The 19,175-nt window shown below is 44.0% G+C and overlaps 1 protein-coding gene across 1 annotated transcript in view; it reads right to left on the bottom strand.

Moving 5' to 3' along the window:
• The window catches only part of XPO5 (exportin 5), a 579,115-nt gene that overhangs the window by 325,665 nt on the left and 234,275 nt on the right, over window positions 1-19,175 (bottom strand). The window contains exons 18-19 of the mRNA XM_069236247.1: window positions 7,479-7,678; window positions 6,966-7,065 (exon numbers count right to left, since the gene is read on the bottom strand). Coding sequence (XP_069092348.1) covers window positions 6,966-7,065; window positions 7,479-7,678 — 300 coding nt within the window. The remainder of the gene's footprint in view (window positions 1-6,965; window positions 7,066-7,478; window positions 7,679-19,175) is intronic.

The raw sequence follows: 19,175 nt of genomic DNA, 5'->3' as shown, positions 1-19,175 counted from the left end.
ACAGGTACCTGCACCCTTCCCTCTGGGCTAGGAGGGCCTGCCATAGGGGTGACTTATAATGCCCTAGTGCTGTAACTTGAAGTGAAAGGGTACATGTATCTTTTCACTCAGCCTGCGATGGCAGGCCTGCAGACACATTTTGCATGGGCTCCCATGGGTGGCATAATACATGCTGCAGCCCATGGAGAACCTCTGGTGCGCACTGGGTACCATATACTGAGGACTTACATGGGGGCACCAATATGTCAATTGTGGGGTGTACAAAGTCAGTAACAACCAATCTAGAGGGAAAGCGCACAGTCACTGGGGTCCTGGTTAGCAGGATCCCAGTGAAACCAGTCAAAACACACTGACCGCAGGCAAAAAGTGGGGGTAACCACGCCAAAAAGAGGCTACTTTCCTACAATAACCATTTCCCAACAAGAGAAGGAAAATTGTAAGGAAGACCAGAAATAAATATGGAGGGTGAAAAAGGGTAAGGAAAAGATAAATGAAAGGAAAGAAACAATGTAATAAGTGCATAGGCCGATTTATGTCCTTTCACATACAGGATCCCCGGATGCACACTTGTAATTGAGCTCCAGCCTGGCTACCACCAGTGAAACTGTTGCTTAAATACTGTAAGAAAGTGCCTCTTTTTGACATGGCTGCCCACCCCAACACACACACTTTTTGCCTGGTACATGCTGTGGTTTCGACTGAAAGTGCACTGGGTTCCTACTAACCATGTGCCAAGTGCCAGAGCTCTTTCCCCAAACTGCACAGTTGTTACCCCAATTGGCAAAACCTTTAGCACCATCTCTAGGTCCCTAGTAAATGGTATCCCTGGTACCTAGGCCCTGGGTTACTAAAGGAGGTCCCTAAGGGCTGCAGCACGAGTTGTGTCACCCTAAGAGACCCCCTCACCAAGCACATGACAGGCTGCGTGTCTTGGTGCAGACAAAAGGGACAACACGACATGGCACATAGCATGAGTACCATGTCCCCTAACACTACATGCAATATATCTAAGTCAGCCCTCTAGTAAGCCTTACAGCCCTAAGGCAGGGTGCATTATATTACACGTGAGGGCGAATGTGCACTAGCTGATATGCCCCTGCTTTGTCACTGTCAATTCTCAGACATAGTAAGTGACCAGTAAAGCTATTTTAAAAGCAAGTGATGGTCACTGGTCAATACGCGTTCCCCAGGTACATGATGACTTTACTGAAGATAGTGATGTTTATTATCAAACACCTCAAATTGGTCAAACTACACTGACGACAGTGTTAGATTTTCCAATATATGCACCCAGAGGGCACTCAGAGATGCCCCCTGAACCTCTACTTGCCTCTGGTGTGCTCACAGACTAGTTTCTACCAGCCTGCTACCACAGACACCGTTCTGGACCCCTAGCAGGAGAGCCTCCTGCCCTAAGGAGGCCCAGAACAAAGGCCTGCCCGGGAAGAGGGTGTAACACTCCCTCCAACAGGATGATCTGCTGATTAGCCTTCCTCAGGCAGCAAGCCTCAAGGGACAGCTACCTTTGAAATACAAATCTGACTCTCCTCACAGGAGTCGAAGCCACCCACACCTTTCCAGAGCCCATTTGGCATCTGGACAGGCAGGAAGGAAAATTAGTCAGGTAAGCGTGCCACCTCCAGGCTAGTATCACTCTTAATGTTGGCTACTGCAAGGTGGACATGACTTTTCAGAATTAGCCATCTTTGTGATGACATACCTAGGAATTTTGGGAAAGGGATATGCCCACTTCTCACAGGAAGTGGTCATATAGGGAGCGCAGTGACCCCAAGGATCAGTAGCCCACAGGCTACTAACCTACACAACTCTAATGCCCCTAAGTACAGTATTTTAAGGAGCCCCTGGCATCAGAGAAGCAGATCCAGATGACCTAAGTAGACCAAGAACAAAGTAGAGCTGCACAAACAGAAGAGGAGAAAAGAAGCAGCTGACCTGGTACCAGCCTTGCCGTCCTGTATCGATCGTTGAAATCTGCACCTAAGTTGACTTGTCCTGTAGTTCCTGCAGCTGTGACTCCAGAAACCTGAGAGGACTGCCTGCCTTCAATAAAGAGTCATGACCTCCTATGAACAGTGGACCTGTTCTCCAAAAACCTCCAAAGAAGGGACTCTGAATCCTCCGTAACTGCCAAGACCCGACACCTAAAGTCAACACTCTGACCAGAGTTGAAGTGGACCACCAGTGCCAACAAGGTTCCCCAGCCCATGCTGAGTCCGAGTCCATCGTGGCTTCACCACTCCTGGACTACCCGAAGTCCTCTGCATGCATGCCCCCCCCCCCCCCCCTCTCCTGCAGCTTCAGTGACACCTAAAACAACCACTGCACCTGTCACCTCCAGCCCAAGTAAAAGTGGGCCTTGGTGTCAACGAACTCCCCAGCTCTCGTGAGTTGGAGTCCATTGCGGTTCACCCCTCCTGGACTCCCCGACAACACCTGCAGCCTCCGACCACAGGACCTCTCAATCAGAAGTGCTCCCAGATACAGAAACCTGACGCCAAAGGACACCTCTGCACCTGTCACCCCTGACATGGTGACAAGAGGACTAAAGGTGCACCCAAGTCCTCAAGCACCCTACGTCTGTAACCTACCTGTTGGTTGTCCCCGGCTGGCCTCCTAGCCAGAGCCTGCAGGCTTTTTCTACAGAGACTGACCCTCATTGAAATACATTGGGTACCCGAAGCCATACTACACCTCTGCATCTAGCTGCCCCAGTGCTGTCTGGAGTGACCATTTGCTGTGGTCCTGACCCTTGCACAATACTCCCCCTTAAGTCTTGGAGATTGGTCTCGTAAGTAGTCAAACAGTATCTATTGAACTTGTTTTTCCTCCAATAGGACAACATTGCATCACTCAGAAATTGCACTGTGTCCACTTTTTAAAGAGAAAAGAATTCCTATTTAAAAAACGTACTTACCTGAACAATTTTTCTCTGATGCCTAAACATATATAAAGATACATGCTATTTTTATAAATTGGTGTGATCTCCTTGAGTCATGTCTCATTTATTGACTGTTGTGTGCATTTGTAGTTCTGCATGGTAGGATCCTCATTGACAATCATAAACTTAGAGTAATTCTGTGCTGTCTCCGCGGACCCCCTGAACATCTTCTTCGACATATCTTCAGATTTTATAACATGTCTTTAAAGTGCTCATCACTGGAATCATTTTCCAGCAGTGTAGACTACCAGAGATGTATTTTCCTTGAAATGCTTTGGCAGCTTAGTAGTACAATAGTGGAAAAAAGTCCTTTTTAAGATCTGCATCATATTGTCATAGAAAAAGGCTGTCCTTGACATAGGCAGCATGAGACAAAAAAAACAGCCTGATAGGCTAACACTGAAAGCTTGAAAAAAAATAGGGCTTGTACCCTTAAGGGCCATTAAGACCCCTTCCCACAATGCACTGCAGTGAGTGTGCCTTAGAGAGTCAGTTCTTTTTTCCAGCTCCTTCAGGCAGGATCTCTCAACAAATTAGGTGATTATTATTTTTTTTCCACCAAATCTTTGTGAATAAACCTTTTCACTGCGATTTTCTAAGCATTTTACTTGCCATTTTTACACCAGTTCTGTCAAGTACAACCATTTGAATTATTTTTCCCTTTTTGTGGAAAAGTGTTTTTTTTTTTAGGCACAATGCCAGCTCTTTTCAAAAAGCATCCTTCGTGTGGCAGGAAAAAAGCATTTTGAGATGCCCATAAAGTTTGTGTGGTATGTTTAACACCCCCAACACATTACTAAGGGCTTTTCATATACTCCACCACAAGGTCCTTCACAACAGATCTTGACAACCCATTTGGACATACTAAAACAAGAGACATCCCTTTTATTGCAGACTAAGGCAATAGAGAACGTTCCTCAACATCAAAGGAACTTAGGAGGATACTCAAGGAATTTCCTAGTTCGAAAGAAACCTCAACCTAATCAATTTCGACCTACTAGATCTCAGATTGTGCGACAAATTTATAAAGAAGGAAAAAATCAGAATCTCTCTTCATCAAATGTTCCATCATGTACTGAAGAACAAATGGCTTTGTGTAATAGATCTCCAAGATGCAGACTTAGATATATATATAGCATGTGTATCTGCAGCTACACATGCCATCGAACATATATAGATATATATATCTCTGGATAACTGGCTAATTAGCATAACTAGGGCTACAAATCAATTCAGAGAAGCGAATATCTACACCAGTGCAGCGTCTCAATTTTCTGGGGACAACATTGGACACCCAGCAATAACTGTGCGGCTACGGGTATGTAACTTTTCCACTCCTTGCACTCCTCTGTCTTACGCCTTAGGCTGCTTGAGCACTCTACCCTTAAATAGAGCACTTTGGGTTTGCATAGGAAGTGCTGTCCACTCACTGGGGAACCCCTGGACCCTTTACATGGTATTAGCATACCACATAAAGGGCAAGCTTCCCATAAATACATCTCTGGCTGATTCACTGGAACAGTTTAGCAAGGGAAACAGGAAGTGTACAAGAATCAGATAGGGGCTCGTGGTGTTTTCAAAGGCAGTAGCTCCATTGCCATTTGCCCATGTGTTTTCAGAGTAAAGGGGAGAAAGAGAAAGCAAGAACAATTGAATGGAGACAGACAGGAAAACAGAGACTAACTGGAGGCTGGGTAAGAAACAGGAACTAGTAAGCATGGAAAGGGAGGAGGAAGATGAAGAGAAGGAAGAGCAAAAAGTAGAGAAAGAAAGAGGGGCAATGATGAGAAAACAAGAGGTGGGATCACACGGGAAGGAACTGTTGGAAGAAAGTGAGGGGAGCAAGGAAAAGGAAGAAGGGAGGAAAAACAGCAAAGTAAGAAGATGGAAGTAAAATGGGAGGGAAAACAAAGGTGGTGGGGGGCAACAATTACTAAGAAAATCAGAAAAAGGGTTGGGAAGGAAGCCAGATGTTATTGTTACAGGAGAGGACTTGAGAAAAAGGGTGAGAATAAATCAAAGCAATAGTAAGGGGAAAAAGAGACGAGAAAAGGCAGTACCTAATAACTGTCCTAAAATGTACTTTCATTTTTTTAAAACAAATACACTATTACAGTGCTTGGGCTTGCTCACCGCACATGCTTGTTCTGCAAGGTATGGGGCTCTGGTATGACAAACTGCATGGGCCTGTTTGGGATCCCATTCCAGCCTAACTCACTATTCTGCTGAAGACGAGGCAACTAAACGATAATAGGAACTTTTCATCCAAACCAGTCACATGAAGAGAACAGACAGGGAAACATCCTGAACAACTAGGTCTAAACCACTACTTGCCTGAACCACTACTCCTAAACAACTAAAACATATCTACAACTAAGTACTGAACAACTACTGTCTAAACAACAATTGTGCCTGAATAACAATTGCCTGAACAACTAATTTTAAGGTAAGGTTTTCTTTTTGGTTTTTATCGTTCATTAGTTGTTTAGAATATATATATAAATTAGTTGTTCAGGCAATAGTTATTCAGGCACAATTGTTGTTTAGGCAGTAGTTGTAGAGACTTTTTAGTAGTTTAGCAGTAGTGATTTAGGCTATAGTTGTTTAGGACCTAGTTGTTCTGTCACATATTCGAACAGACACTTTGCTTGCCATCCTAGATAAAACACTAGCATTGGTGAGTGGGAAATCTTATGACCAAATGAGCAGCTAATGTTAAAAAGATTCTCTGATGGAATGCGTACTGCAAAGAAGGACTGTCCCAGCATAGGAGGCAAGTAATTTAAACACACTCTGGGTGCTAGTTGTCCGTCCTTTGAATGAGAGACAAGGAAAGGTTGACTCATCCTACCATTCTATACATAAAATAGCAAATAATGCACTGTTACACTACAAAAGGTAGCAGCAGGGCAGGTTTCAATAACAGATAGAACAAGAACATCAAGCAGACACAAGAAACATGTAGAGAGGTTAAAAGATATGGGCCACCACAATGCAACACTTCCCGACACATAGGTCTGTAAGAACAGCAGTAGCGCTATTTGTCTTAGCTGGTGCACACTCACATACTACTAAACACACACACACACCACACACACACTGCTATAAAAAAAGTTTTTTTATTTTTAAATTGAAATTAAAAAATTGTCATGTAATGTTCTAGATTTCTATTTCAATGTGCTAAAAGTGAACTGTTAATACTTATGAGGAAAAAATATACAAAGCCAAGGATTTTTAAAAATGCAAAGGGTTCTCAAGTTACAAGATAAACAGTGATCAGACAGATGACAATGCTTGGGATGGCAAACACCAAGGAAAGACTGAAAATATACAAGATCCTGAATGTCCATATTAGCTTCCATGAAACATTAAAATAACGCACAACTTTAGGGTATCCTTTGAAAATGAGATGTAGTCTGGGATGAAGAGGATTCAAAAGTGCATTAAGTTGCTTGTAATGGCTCTTTCCAAGTGATCTTCCAAGTTTAGAATATGTGTTGACCATTCTAGTGCAGTCATCCTCGCCCACCTCTATGCATAAACCAGTGAATTCACAAGCAGCTTCAGAACCAGTAACGGATGGTGCCCCAGAAGGATGCACTTTTGTTACACTACTCACAATGAAAAAAGGGATTTACAGGAACCAAACAATCCCCCTGGGTGAGAAGAGGCAGCAAGGAAGGCGAGGAGACTGGCATTACGGTCAGTAGCAATAAAGACACAGATTTACAGGTAGGCTATTAATGCAGGCGATACAATAGCTAATGGTGTGGACGCCACAACGAAACATACGCATTTGTGCCTGAGAACTCAAGTCAACTGACCATTCAATTGAGTAAGAATTCAAGAGTGTACAACCAAGGGATTAACAGCAAACTATTGCACATCTAAATAAACATGTATAGAGAGTTGATAACCGCTGTGAAATAACAGCTTCAAATCCACAATTTCTGCTTAACTGCCCAGGACATAACTTGACCCACCAGCCTTTGTGATAAATACTTACTCGTGAGCGGTTTAGGCCAGTAGGATCGTCCATAATATTGTCTGTGACCTGGAGATCAGCACCCACGAAAGGGATAAATGCTTCTGGACAAGACAGCACCCTAAGACATTGGCATGACAGAAAAACAAGAGATAGAAATAAATCTTCTTACTACATTAGAACAATAAACACATTGATGAGTTAAAATGAAACCTCCTATTTGTGCACCATGCCTTTAACCAAATGATTACTCTATTTTAACATCTTTACCGAAAGATCAATTTTTTTACTCAAACTTCTGGAATGAGGTTTACCAAAAGACTGTGTAAACCATGCTACTTCTCAGACTAGAACCTATTGCACAAAATTCACATTTCAGAATTAGGTCATCTGGTGGATAATAACCGGAGTTGATCACTGGCACTAACTTTCACCTGGAATCTATTATTTCAGTTGCTTTTTTCATATGTATATATAAACAGTGTTCTAGGACACTAAAACACAATAACAGTTTTACAGAAAATAGAGTTGTACCTTTGCATCTCTTCAGACAGCCACAGAGAAGCTACAGGAGTCATGAGTTCTTCCACAAACGAGCTCTGCTGCTTAAAGTTCTTGAACTCGTTACTTACAAGGACGAGGGCTTCCATCAGAGCACATTTTTCCATCTGCGTAAGCAGCAGTTCATTGCAGAGCAGTTGTTTAACGTGATTATAGAGCATTTGGAAATTAGGCTACAAAAGGGGAAGAACATATGAGGTGCATTGTTTGATGTATTTGTTCACCAAGAGATAATCTACATCAACACCACCGCTTCAAACAACCTTTCAACAAGCCTTGGTAAGAGCCTTTAGCATCCACATCTAATCTTGAAAAAATGTCGTTACGTAATCACACAATAGGCTTATAGTCGTGTCATGCCTTGTATTTATTGAACCGGCTTGGCTAATATAGGCGTGCTTCCCAGATCAGACCAGCAAGCAGTTCCTACACACTATCTCTCTAGACTAATGATGGATTGATTACTGCAAGGTTTCTATTCATTTTGTACGAGTTAGTGTGGAATGGGGGGGGGGGTAAAAAAAGGACGAAGTTAAGATTCAGAGAAACAATGTCCTTATTTTGCATTCTGGCCAAGGATTCATAAACATTGCTTTGCAGACTTTGTTAATTAATTTTCTCATGCACTATGCTTATAATAAAGGTTGTAGCAGATATATTTAACAAAAACACTCAGTAGTGGAAGAAATTAGCAACAGTAACACAATATCAACAAACACTCAGAGTATGAATGAAAGTGTCTAATCAAAATTTTCCTACATTGATGAATCAAATATAAACCACCGCTATTTACTCAAGTGGATGACCATCATGAGACACCCACCCACAAGCAATCATATGAATATTATTTTCTAATATTTGCACACCATGTTTAGTATGATTAATTGCCATTTACAAACAATGATTGAATCATCCTCCACAGTCTGTCAAATAAGGTATTAATTTCTCAATGTCTTAAGATGTCAACTCAATTCAAAAAATTGTATGACGGGGAGGAGATGTGGCCTTCTGGCTGGCTATGCTGCTTGATCTGGAACCAGACAAAAGTTTGAACCCTGATCTTAGCAACTAACTGAAAATCATGTGTTCGGTGAAATTCACATCTCAACTTCAATGGAATTGTGTTGGCAAACGTGCAATGCTATTACTCTTGTACAGCATGCAAATGCGTCTAGTGTGGAGCTACATCAGGAGTCGCGATAGAAGGTGCCACAAGTTCGGTAACAGTGTGTGGATGTAGTATGGCCTACGTGAGAAGTTTAATGAACACACACGTAAAATACAAGTACAACACTTCGTTTACAAGAGATTTTGTGTTTAGAGTTACCAGTGTAAAGAGTAAACTATGGATAAATATGAATGTACCCTAAGGAACTGATTTCTCACAAGTAAAGCTGGTACAGAAAATGACAAGTTTATAAAGGGCCCAAATTGTGACGCACACTTATGACACTAGTGAGCAAAAACAAATTGGTTCCTTACTTGTAACTGAAGTTCTCCAGCGTTGCTATCTTTAACGGATTCACATGCTTGAATGATGACCCAGTGACTTTACATTGCAGTAAACAGTGTTGAAATGGCCTTACGTCCAACAATGGTATTGGCTTAGTAGCACATCATCTAAAACAACCCAAATTTCAGCCAATGAGCTGAAAGTGCTGAGCTCCCTGCTCCCTCTAAGGACGGCCGTAGCCCAGTTTTAACAGCAGAAGTGTGAATTATACACATGATATTAGTGCATTTCTGACCAAAGAGGTAGGGTTGCATGTGACTATTAGACATCAATGCTGGTAAACTGAGTTACAGGCAACTAAATATTTTTTTCTCCAGCATTGGATCTTTCATAGAATCACATCCTTAAATCCCAATAGCAAGCAATACAAAGTTTCAGTCAAGTAGGAAGCAGGCTCAGCGTACTCAATTAGGTTGCGAAGAACTGCTTGTCCCCACTGCTGAATTTACATCCAGGCAGAAGTGATTGGTAAAAAGGTGCCTGCTCTTGCACATGGCTGCATGGCAAATGTCTTGTAATGGCTCTACCACAAAGTATAGCTACTGTAGCGGTGCTTCCGGTGAAATGCTTCCTCACTCTGCTCTGGAGCGGATGCTTCACATTGATGTGGCAAAAGTGGATGCCGGCAAACCAAGGTACAATGCCTTGTTTTGATAAGGGGGGACCTCTTCTCGGATGACTGCAAAATACAAATGGCTGGTTCATAATGGTGAAGTCTTTAGTTTTGCTCATGTAGAACCCGATGCACCTGCGGACACCCAGTGAGTGCAAATTTAGCTCTCTGACCAAGTAAGACAGAATCACTGAAAGTGACAGTCTTGGAACTTGGGGCATGAATTTCAGATTGGTATGCAAGATTACTTTGTCTTTGGTAAATTGATGGTATAGCTCCTTTACTTTGAATGTCTGCATCTCTCCACCTTTACATGCTGTGCATGGATTCAAAAAGAGGTAGCATAAGTTGACTCACTACAATATTTAGTTCCCATGGCACTTGGGGTGCCTTATTGGAAGAAAAGGGATAAACAGTTCGGAAATGTTTTCTGACACTAGGGGTGAACAAAGATGAGGAATACTCCTACATTCAATGAAGTGTGGGGATTGCAGCCCAGTGAATCGGACTGACATATTGAAGATCACTCTAGGCCATGTCAAGCAAGTATGTTAGGCCTGTTGGGCTGCATGGGGATTACACTAAGGCACTTGTCCTTGCTCCATGTGGAAAAATGCTTCGATACAGAGTTGCAAATCCAATTTTGTTGCTGCTTGTGCTTGTGTCAAAATATCCCTGCACTCTACCAAACTATACAGATGGCCAAACTTCCTGGTGGTCAGGAACAAGGCTCTCTGGTTGAGTGCAGTGAGTATGTGATGGGAGAATCTCTCCATGATAGCTGAAGAGGAGCTCGGGATGGTTCTTCTACTGAATCAGTGGGTAAGCGGACAGCCTCAATGGGTTGTTGTACCACAACTGAGACCATGCTGGGACAAATAGGATCAAGGAACAGGAACATCCAGTCAAAAGGAAGACAAAATAAGCCATTCTTGTCTTTGTAAGATTGTGGGTTCCTTCGAGCTGGTAAAAGCCTGCTTTGGAGATATCCACTGTTGTGTCAATGACGACAGCTGATGCACTTATGCTTTTTTTTTTCTTTTTTCTTCTAAACGCTGAGCTTACCCTCCTTCCGTTTTCCAGGATGCCACATCTGACAATTATATTGTGAAAAGAATGGCCAAAGAATTTGTGGTTTTAATTAATGTAGCTGCAAAGGAGCAGACTCTGGGGCCCTGGTCGTCCATATATATACCATTCCTGATTGAAGGAGCTGGAGTGGGAGTTTCGTATCTCCATTGTGCTGTCGCCACAAGCTTTGGGTGACCAGTTAGAGATGCTGGAGCAGACTTTGCTGCCCTGTAATTTTTCTTTAGGGGTGGTATAACTGCTCGTATCAAGTCAGGGTTCTGTAGTAATTTCAGGCCTTAGACAAAACAAAATCTAGGATATGACTAGATGTGGTTATTTTCTGTGGCTAATCCTTAAAGCCATAAGAAAAACTGCTGCTCCCCCAAAGTCATAAGGTGGCCAATCTTCTTGGCTGGCCTTTCCAAAATATCATGAAAACAAGCAATTTCAGATGGAACAGATCTGTGTTGTGTAAGTGAGGTGCAGACAGAGATTTATTTCAATCATCAATTCGAATCGAGATTCCACAAAACAACCAATATTTCCTTGTCTGACTTGTCATCTTCTTTAGGTAAGATAGCCACACATTCTTCAGTTTTCTGGTCCCCACCACCATTGTGTTCTTCCTCCAGAAGCTGGCCTTCTTCCTCCAAATTGGATGTCTGATCAAAATCAGATGTGTCCTGATTCCCCATATCTCTGGGTGTCAGCGAGACAGAGCATGGCAATGGAACTGGTGATGGGGGACCTGGTGGGGAAAGATTTACTTCCAACTGCAGGTGGGGATGCAGCGGCACTTGTGTTGATGCACAAGCCGGTGGGGCACGTGCAGGGCAGGTAGTAGACTCATTGGTGGAGGACATGGAAGTTTGCTCAGCAAACCGTCTCTGGAATACATCCACCATTTGCTGTACAGAGGACAAAGTCTACACGTACCTGAGTCACTGATGATGCCCTATATGAACATAATGTGCTGGAAAGCTGGTCATAAAAGATGCCCCTAAATGTCACTGGGATTCATTGTTGTATTCTGTTGATATTATTCCTTGTAACTCTGCTCCTCAATCTCAAGAACACAGCACACATGCAGTTGTGCAGGACTACATGCTGTCAGTTGTTGGCTCTTGGTTGCGGACATCAGCCTCTAAACCTGGCATGAAAGAAGAAAAAATATTTGCAAATCAAGCTGTTAACCAGGGGTTGTCCTGGTGCTGAGGAAAGACATCATGGGATGAGCAGGAGACCAGGAAAAATTGCGGAATAGGCTATGTTTTAGGAAGCTTCCTAAATATGGTTAAGGGGAAGGGCAGTTCAGGTGAAGAAAGGCAAGGAGTTCCAAACTTTAGAAGGCAAATATTAAAATGCACTGACACCAGAACAACTTCTATTGATCCTGGGGTTTTGAAGAATCAGCGAAGAAGTACTTGATCTGAGGAGACCAGAAGGAATGTAAGGTTTGAATCCAGAGCCAAGATAGCTACGGTCGACATAATGAAAGGCTGTCTGAAACAGAGACTTAAAGACTACCCGCTTCATAACAGAAAGCCAGCAGAGGTCTCAGAGAAAAGGGAAGATATACTACAGCATTGTGGATAATCTGGTGCTGTTGTAGAGGACAGCTGAGTAAGCCCAGATATAGTGAATTTCCATAGCCTCTTCTATATGCACTTAAAGCTTTTACAATTTATTTGTGAGATGATCATTCTCGGGATTAAACAATTCTTTACTTGGGTTTTAAAAGAACAATCTGAATCAAACAAGATTCGCAGGTTTTTGGGACTCGCTAAAGACTTGAGAGGGACTACATATCCCATGCTGCCTTGAGGCCCCAGGAGGTGGCCATTTTCACGAGCACCTGCACCCACTTGACACTAACGAGCGCTATAAAGCGCGTGGGGGCACTTCGCGGCGTGCTAAAGACTTGAAGGACTACATATCCCAAGCTGCTTTGACACCCCAGGAGGCGGCCATTTTCACGAGCACCTGCACCCACTTGACACCAACGAGCGCTCTAAAGCGCGTGGAGGCACTTCGCGGTGTGGGACGTTCGCGGGCCACGATCGGGCCAAGGGCGGGCGTGTCCTCGCCCGGTAGAGGCTGGGCTGGGCCACCCCCCTAATATTGACCTTTCAAGTAGGCATCACTAACCCTCGCTTTATATATTATTTTAATACTGTGCCACCCTGTAGGTTGCTTGGTTATATTAATATTTTACAGAATATTTTATCACCAACCACAGTCCCAGATGGGTAAAAGGAAAGCAATAGAGGCTGGGGCAAGGGCAGCGCTAAAAACTAAGCGGAAAAGGCATATGCCTGCAGCTAGTAACTGCGTTATGGACAGAATTGACACTCTTCTTGGTGAATGCGAAGGAATTTTAACCACTTCTCCGGGAAATGATTAACGGAATTGGGGAAGAGTGCTCCAGAGGAGGGCAGGCCCAAAGAAAATTGCTGAGATATTTGTAAAATGTGGACAACAGGACACCGCTACTATAGGGCAGGGAGAGGGCAGGAATGTAATCACCCACGCTGTTCCATCTTCAGTGAATGAGCCACTACTGTGCTCTAACGACTCCATCCAGTGCAACAACCGCTTTAGCCCTTTAATTAATGCCCCAGACCCACACGATGATCCCGACCCAGGTACCAGGGTGGGTGGGCTAGTAGCCGCAAAAACACACCTAACTCACATAAATACGCAGCACATTCAATGCATACAAGAACTAAAAAGGGAGGTATCAGAACTCAAGCTTATGGATAACTCCTTAACTGCAATAGTAAAGCAGCTAATTCCTCCACAGGCCACGGCCACCATTAACTACACCCAAAGCCCAATTACAACCCTACCAGGCATCTCGATGAAGTTGCCCAAATTACTAGCACCCAGTTGTGATGGCCTCCTCTCAGCCGGCGCTAAGACCAAGAACTTCTACCAGCCTCCTTTGCACAACAGCTTAGGCACAAGAAATGCATTAGACTATCACAAAATCCCCAAACTCATGAGCGACGCTGCCCCAAAATACCCTGCTCAGTCTGCCATTGATTGGTTTCAATCAGGAAATTTAGTTCTAATGGTCAACTTTCCCAAGTTAAACTCACTGACACAAAGGGAAGGGGCAGACTATCAGAAACAAGGCAATTCACTGGATCCGCCACGCAAAAGGCTGTCGCTCTGTAATACGTGAGGATATAATTAATGTAGCAAGAAGGCCTGACGCGGGGACACATTTAGACATCTTATAAACTGACACTTAGGGATAGGACCTGGGTGGACAATTTGTTGGCCCAAGATGCAAGAACAAGTCCTCCAGGACACTTGCCCATTCAGTTCAAATACCCTAGGCCACGTGGGTACCACTGGGTTTGCCCCAGCCACTGCCTAGCAAACAATTTATCTGCCCTCAGTGAGAAAGATTGACTTAAAGCTCCATCTGGAATCTATGCTGAAATACTGTGCAACTCACATATATCAACTGTCTCTGGGTCGGCTACAGTCTCCAACACTGTCATTGCAAGTACTCATGTTCCCCCTCATGACATATCCCCCCAGACCCCTGACTACTTACTGTGCAAACACAACAACATTGCATCTCTTACCTTGCAGGAATATTATCCACCAAATCAAGAACCAATAGCTAAGCGTGCAAGCACTTCCCCCATCAGGGCCCAGCCAGCTCTATCAGAGGAACATCGCCACTTACCCCAGGTCTCACTGGGCAACAGTGGCATTGATTCCCCCCTCCTCCCACTCAACTGCACCTGCCAAACCAACCCCTGGTAGCCAATCCTGTAAATACTAGGCCATTGGACAGGACAGCTCCTCCACTCACTGGGGTACGACTTCTCATGGAACGTGGCAGGTTTGAAATCTATCCTCCCTCTTCCATCCTTCACCTCTTTTATCGAGGAACACAACATATGCCTTCTTCAGGATCACTTTTCTGAACAGGTTATTCAAATTTCTATATCCCTGCCTTGCCCAGCACCAGGGCAGGCCTTCTGGGGGCTTGACCACCTGGGTCAGAACATCACTTACCTGCCGTACATCACAGTTATCCACGGATTCCTCTGACCTGTTAGGTCTTCGCCTATCATCCGGGCCCGACACAGTTGTGAACATTTTTACCATCTACACTCGAGGGGTCGGTGGTGGGGTTGGGGGGTTTGGGGCAGATCAAGTCTCCAAAACCCTTTGTGTCTTGGCAGCCTTTCTGCAAAACTGTCCCCATCATAAAACCATTGTGGCTGGTGACTTTATTGTCACATTCGAACTTCTAGACTGGGACGATCTCAGGTCCACAGACGAGGCGGATCGAGCTTGGCCTATCCCTGCCCTGATTATCCCACCCCGGAAACAAAAAAGAGGTTTACAGAAAAACCCTACATGAGCTGGGTAAGGATACATATATGCATTAAACATTGGTCATACGGCTGGGATAAATTAAACTAATTTCAAACAAGCAAAATACTCAATATTTTCCTGGCATAGTTATTTCTTTATGAAATTACATTTATTACTCAGATAGGGCAAAGAGAATCACCAATGAGACAAGTTGACCCTGTAACATAAACCAAATAACACAGAAAAAGCATTTGTATCACATCAAACTCCAACAGTTGCACACAACAACATAGAAATAATCACCAGTTCATTCTGAAAATTGTCCCAATTCAATCTCCTCCTTCGGAGGTAGTGGTACACAACAAACAGAGGTGTTATCCACTTTTTGCTAATGGTTGTGGTAAATTGAATGAGCAAGTGCTAAGTCCAGATCAGTTATTTCCTGAGGTTTCTTGCACTCTCCAATATACTTCTATGGGTTCATTTATATTTTCTTTTACCCAATCCTGCTGAAATCCACATGGTGTCGACACGTTTCGGCCCATTAAATTTTAGGCCTCATCAGGACTACAATGGGACAACAACACCTAGGAGCAGTTCGCGAACAGTCTTTATTCCTAAAAATCCTTCTTTGGAGCAGAGCCGCTGTCCTCTGGAGTTCTTGGTCCTTTTAGATGCAGGGTAGTCCTCTGAGGCGTCAGAGGTCGCTGGACCCTGGGGAAGGTGTAGCTGTTGCAGTTTTTCTTGAAGTGGGGAGACAGGCCGGTATGGCTGGGGCCAAAGTAGTTGGTGTCTCCGTCTTCTCTGCAGGGCTTCAGGTCAGCAGTCCTTCTTCGTCTTCAGGTTGCAGGAATCTATCTTGCTATGTTCTGGGAGCCCCGAAATACTCAATTTAGGGGTGTGTTTAGGTCTGGGGGGTTAGTAGACAATGGCTACTAGCCCTGAGGGTGTCTACACCCTCTTTGTGCCTCCTCCCTGAGGGGAGGGGGGCACATCCCTAATCCTATTGTGGGAATCCTCCATCTGCAAGATGGAGGATTTCTAAAAGACAGAGTCACCTCAGGACACCTTAGGGGCTGTCCTGACTGGCCAGTGACGACTCCTTGTTTTTCCCATTATCTCCTCCGGCCTTGCCGCCAAAAGTGGGGCCGTGGCCGGAGGGGGCAGGCAACTCCACTAGCTGGAATGCCCTGTGGTGCTGTAACAAAGGGGGTGAGCCTTTGAGGCTCACCGCCAGGTGTTACAGCTCCTGCAAGGGGGAGGTGATAAGCATCTCCACCCAGTGCAGGCTTTGTTACTAGCCACAGAGTGACAAAGGCACTCTCCCCATGTGGCCAGCAACATGTCTGGTGTGTGGCAGGCTGCTAAAACCAGTCAGCCTACACGGGTAGTTGGTTAAGGTTTCAGGGGGCACCTCTAAGGTGCCCTCTGGGGTGTATTTTACAATAAAATGTATACTGGCATCAGTGTGCATTTATTGTGCTGAGAAGTTTGATGCCAAACTTCCCAGTTTTCAGTGTAGCCACTATGGTGCTGTGGAGTTCGTGTTTGACAGACTCCCAGACCATATACTCTTATGGCTACCCTGCACTTACAATGTCTAAGGTTTTGCTTAGACACTGTAGGGGCACAGTGCTCATGCACTGGTGCCCTCACATATGGTATAGTGCACCCTGCCTTAGGGCTGTAAGGCCTGCTAGAGGGGTGACTTACCTATACTGCATAGGCAGTGTGAGGTTGGCATGGCACCCTGAGGGGAGTGCCATGTCGACTTACTCATTTTGTCCTCACCAGCCAGGGTGTGCCAATTGTGTAAACAAAAGTACAGGTTAGGGAAAGAACACTGGTGCTGGGGCCTGGTTAGCAGGCCTCAGCACACTTCCAAATCAAAACATAGCATCAGCAAAGGCAAAAAGTCAGGGGGTAACCATGCCAAGGAGGCATTTCCTTACACTAATGGACTCCAAGACCCCTAGAGGGCCGACTCAGTGCTGTGCTGGTCTCTAAACCCTGTTTGAGAGGTGTGAAGCAGGTTGTTATACACTAAGGGGGTAAGCTGTTAAGTAACCAATACTTCAAGGATCTTTGCCGCTGCTGGGAGTAAAGAGACCAGTCTAAAATTGGCCAGGGACTCCAGGTCCGCACTGGCCTTTTTGAGGAAAGGAATGACAAGCTCACTTCCAATCCTCCAGTAGTGTCCCCACAGGAAGAAAGGTAGTAAACAGCTCATGATAGACCAGGCCAATAATATCTACCATCGATTTCACAATGTGGTGAGGAATGGGGTCCAAAGGAGATCCCGATTTACATCTTCAGAAGGCAGAAACCACATCCTCAACCGAAGGAGCCACAAACGTCATCAATTCAGGACAGCTGGAGGAAGGGGTGGGGGTAGAGCTACCATAACAGATTCAGGTTTTCTTGATGAATTACTTGTCCCAGTTATGTTAGCCTGAATTTTGTGGATTTTGCCCTTAACAAAAAAAAAAAAAAAAAAAAAAAAAACAACACACAACATCACTAAGGCGGGCACAAAGTGCCTGAATAGGCTCTAATGGGGGAGATAAAGTTTTTGGATCAGTAAACATGGAGACAATTTAAAAAAAATTCCCCTACTATCGTTCTCTGCTTCTTCAATGCATTGTGTGTAAAAACTACCACAGGTTTTCTTTATGAAATGATAGTTTATTGAGGCTCTTTTGTAATTTGCCTTATCTTGTTCGAGATATTGCGTCGGCCGGGCTCTCTCCAATTATTTACATGCTGCTCTTTCCTGAGCTAAGTCCACAGAAAACCAGCGAGCAGAGACTCTTAGTAGCCTTCTTATTTCTTCTAATAGAGGCTGCCAAGTCGGCTGCTCTCCTAAGCCATTTCTTAATTAACAAGTTCCTCTCCATAACAGAGCCTAACATTTCTGGTTTAGACTCCATCAGAGTATTTCTGAGCTTCACCAAGGATATACTGCCCCAAGACCTGTCCTCACTCAACACAACAAATGTCTGTGGTTCCTGAGCTTGGTCAAAGTGCCAAAAAAAAAGGCATTACACAATGGTCTGACCATGGCACTGCGACAGTCTCCAATTTCAATGGGGCATTCAATAATATATCATCAATGGCATGACCAGCTGTGTGTGACATGTGGCAGCTCGGACCAGGTAAAATGAGGCCAGGGTTTCCACCAAACAATTCACTAAGGGATCCTCAGACTTTTCTAGGTCAATATTAAAATCACCAAGCAGTGTGAAATTTGCATAAGAAACACATTTAGAAGCCAACGCTTGGTCAAGAGAAGCTAGAAAGTCCCCTGGATGCCCAGGGGACAGTAAACAAGAACCCTATAAAATGGTGACGCCGAGTCCCAGCTAGCCAGCTTCCTGGAACCACCCTCAATTGCCCAAGCCTCAAAGTGATCTAAGCCCACCTACAGATCGCCAAGAAATCAGGGACATCGCATAAAAACGCCCCTTCAATCAATTACCAACACAATATACAAGCAGCCATTATTGTCAGTACCCTTATAAGCAAAGGTGAGACACAGTTCAAAGTGCAACAGCCAATAAAAATAAAATGTTGTTAGAGAATGCAAGCATGTGTAGACATGTCGCAAATAAATAAGACTAAAAACAAATTTTGGAAACTTTCAATGATAAAAGAAAGTAATGAAACGAATTTAAGATTATTCACAAATTCATTCACAGGATATAAAGAAAGCTCAGTTTAAGAAAATGTAGTATGTGCTGAGAGGTAATCAGGAAGACCAGAAAACGTGTACTTATGGCTGATGATCTGTTTTGAGACAGAACATTGAGAAGTAAGGAGCTTAAGGAAAACATAGCATACAATGAAAATTCAAACATTCCACAGCTCGGAGCACTAAGTGAAATGGGACATATAGGCAGGAAAGGGGAAGACCAGTCTACATTAAGAAGCTGAACCTAAAGGGTCAGAGGATAGAATGTAGACCAGGGAAACATTTAAAGCAAAACAGTAAAAAAAGTGGAACTAAAATTGACTGGGAATTGAGGTCAGTGAAGTAATATGAGGTTATGAGAAAGACAAGCTGTAGGGGAGTGCTTGAATTAGTTGAATAGCAAAGTTAAAGGCTGAGATTGGAGAAGCTAGAGAACAG

This window comes from Pleurodeles waltl, chromosome 5 (assembly GCF_031143425.1).
Source record: "Pleurodeles waltl isolate 20211129_DDA chromosome 5, aPleWal1.hap1.20221129, whole genome shotgun sequence".
In the NCBI taxonomy this organism is placed as follows: Eukaryota; Metazoa; Chordata; class Amphibia; order Caudata; family Salamandridae; genus Pleurodeles; species Pleurodeles waltl.
This window is presented reverse-complemented; position numbering and strand designations above follow the sequence as displayed.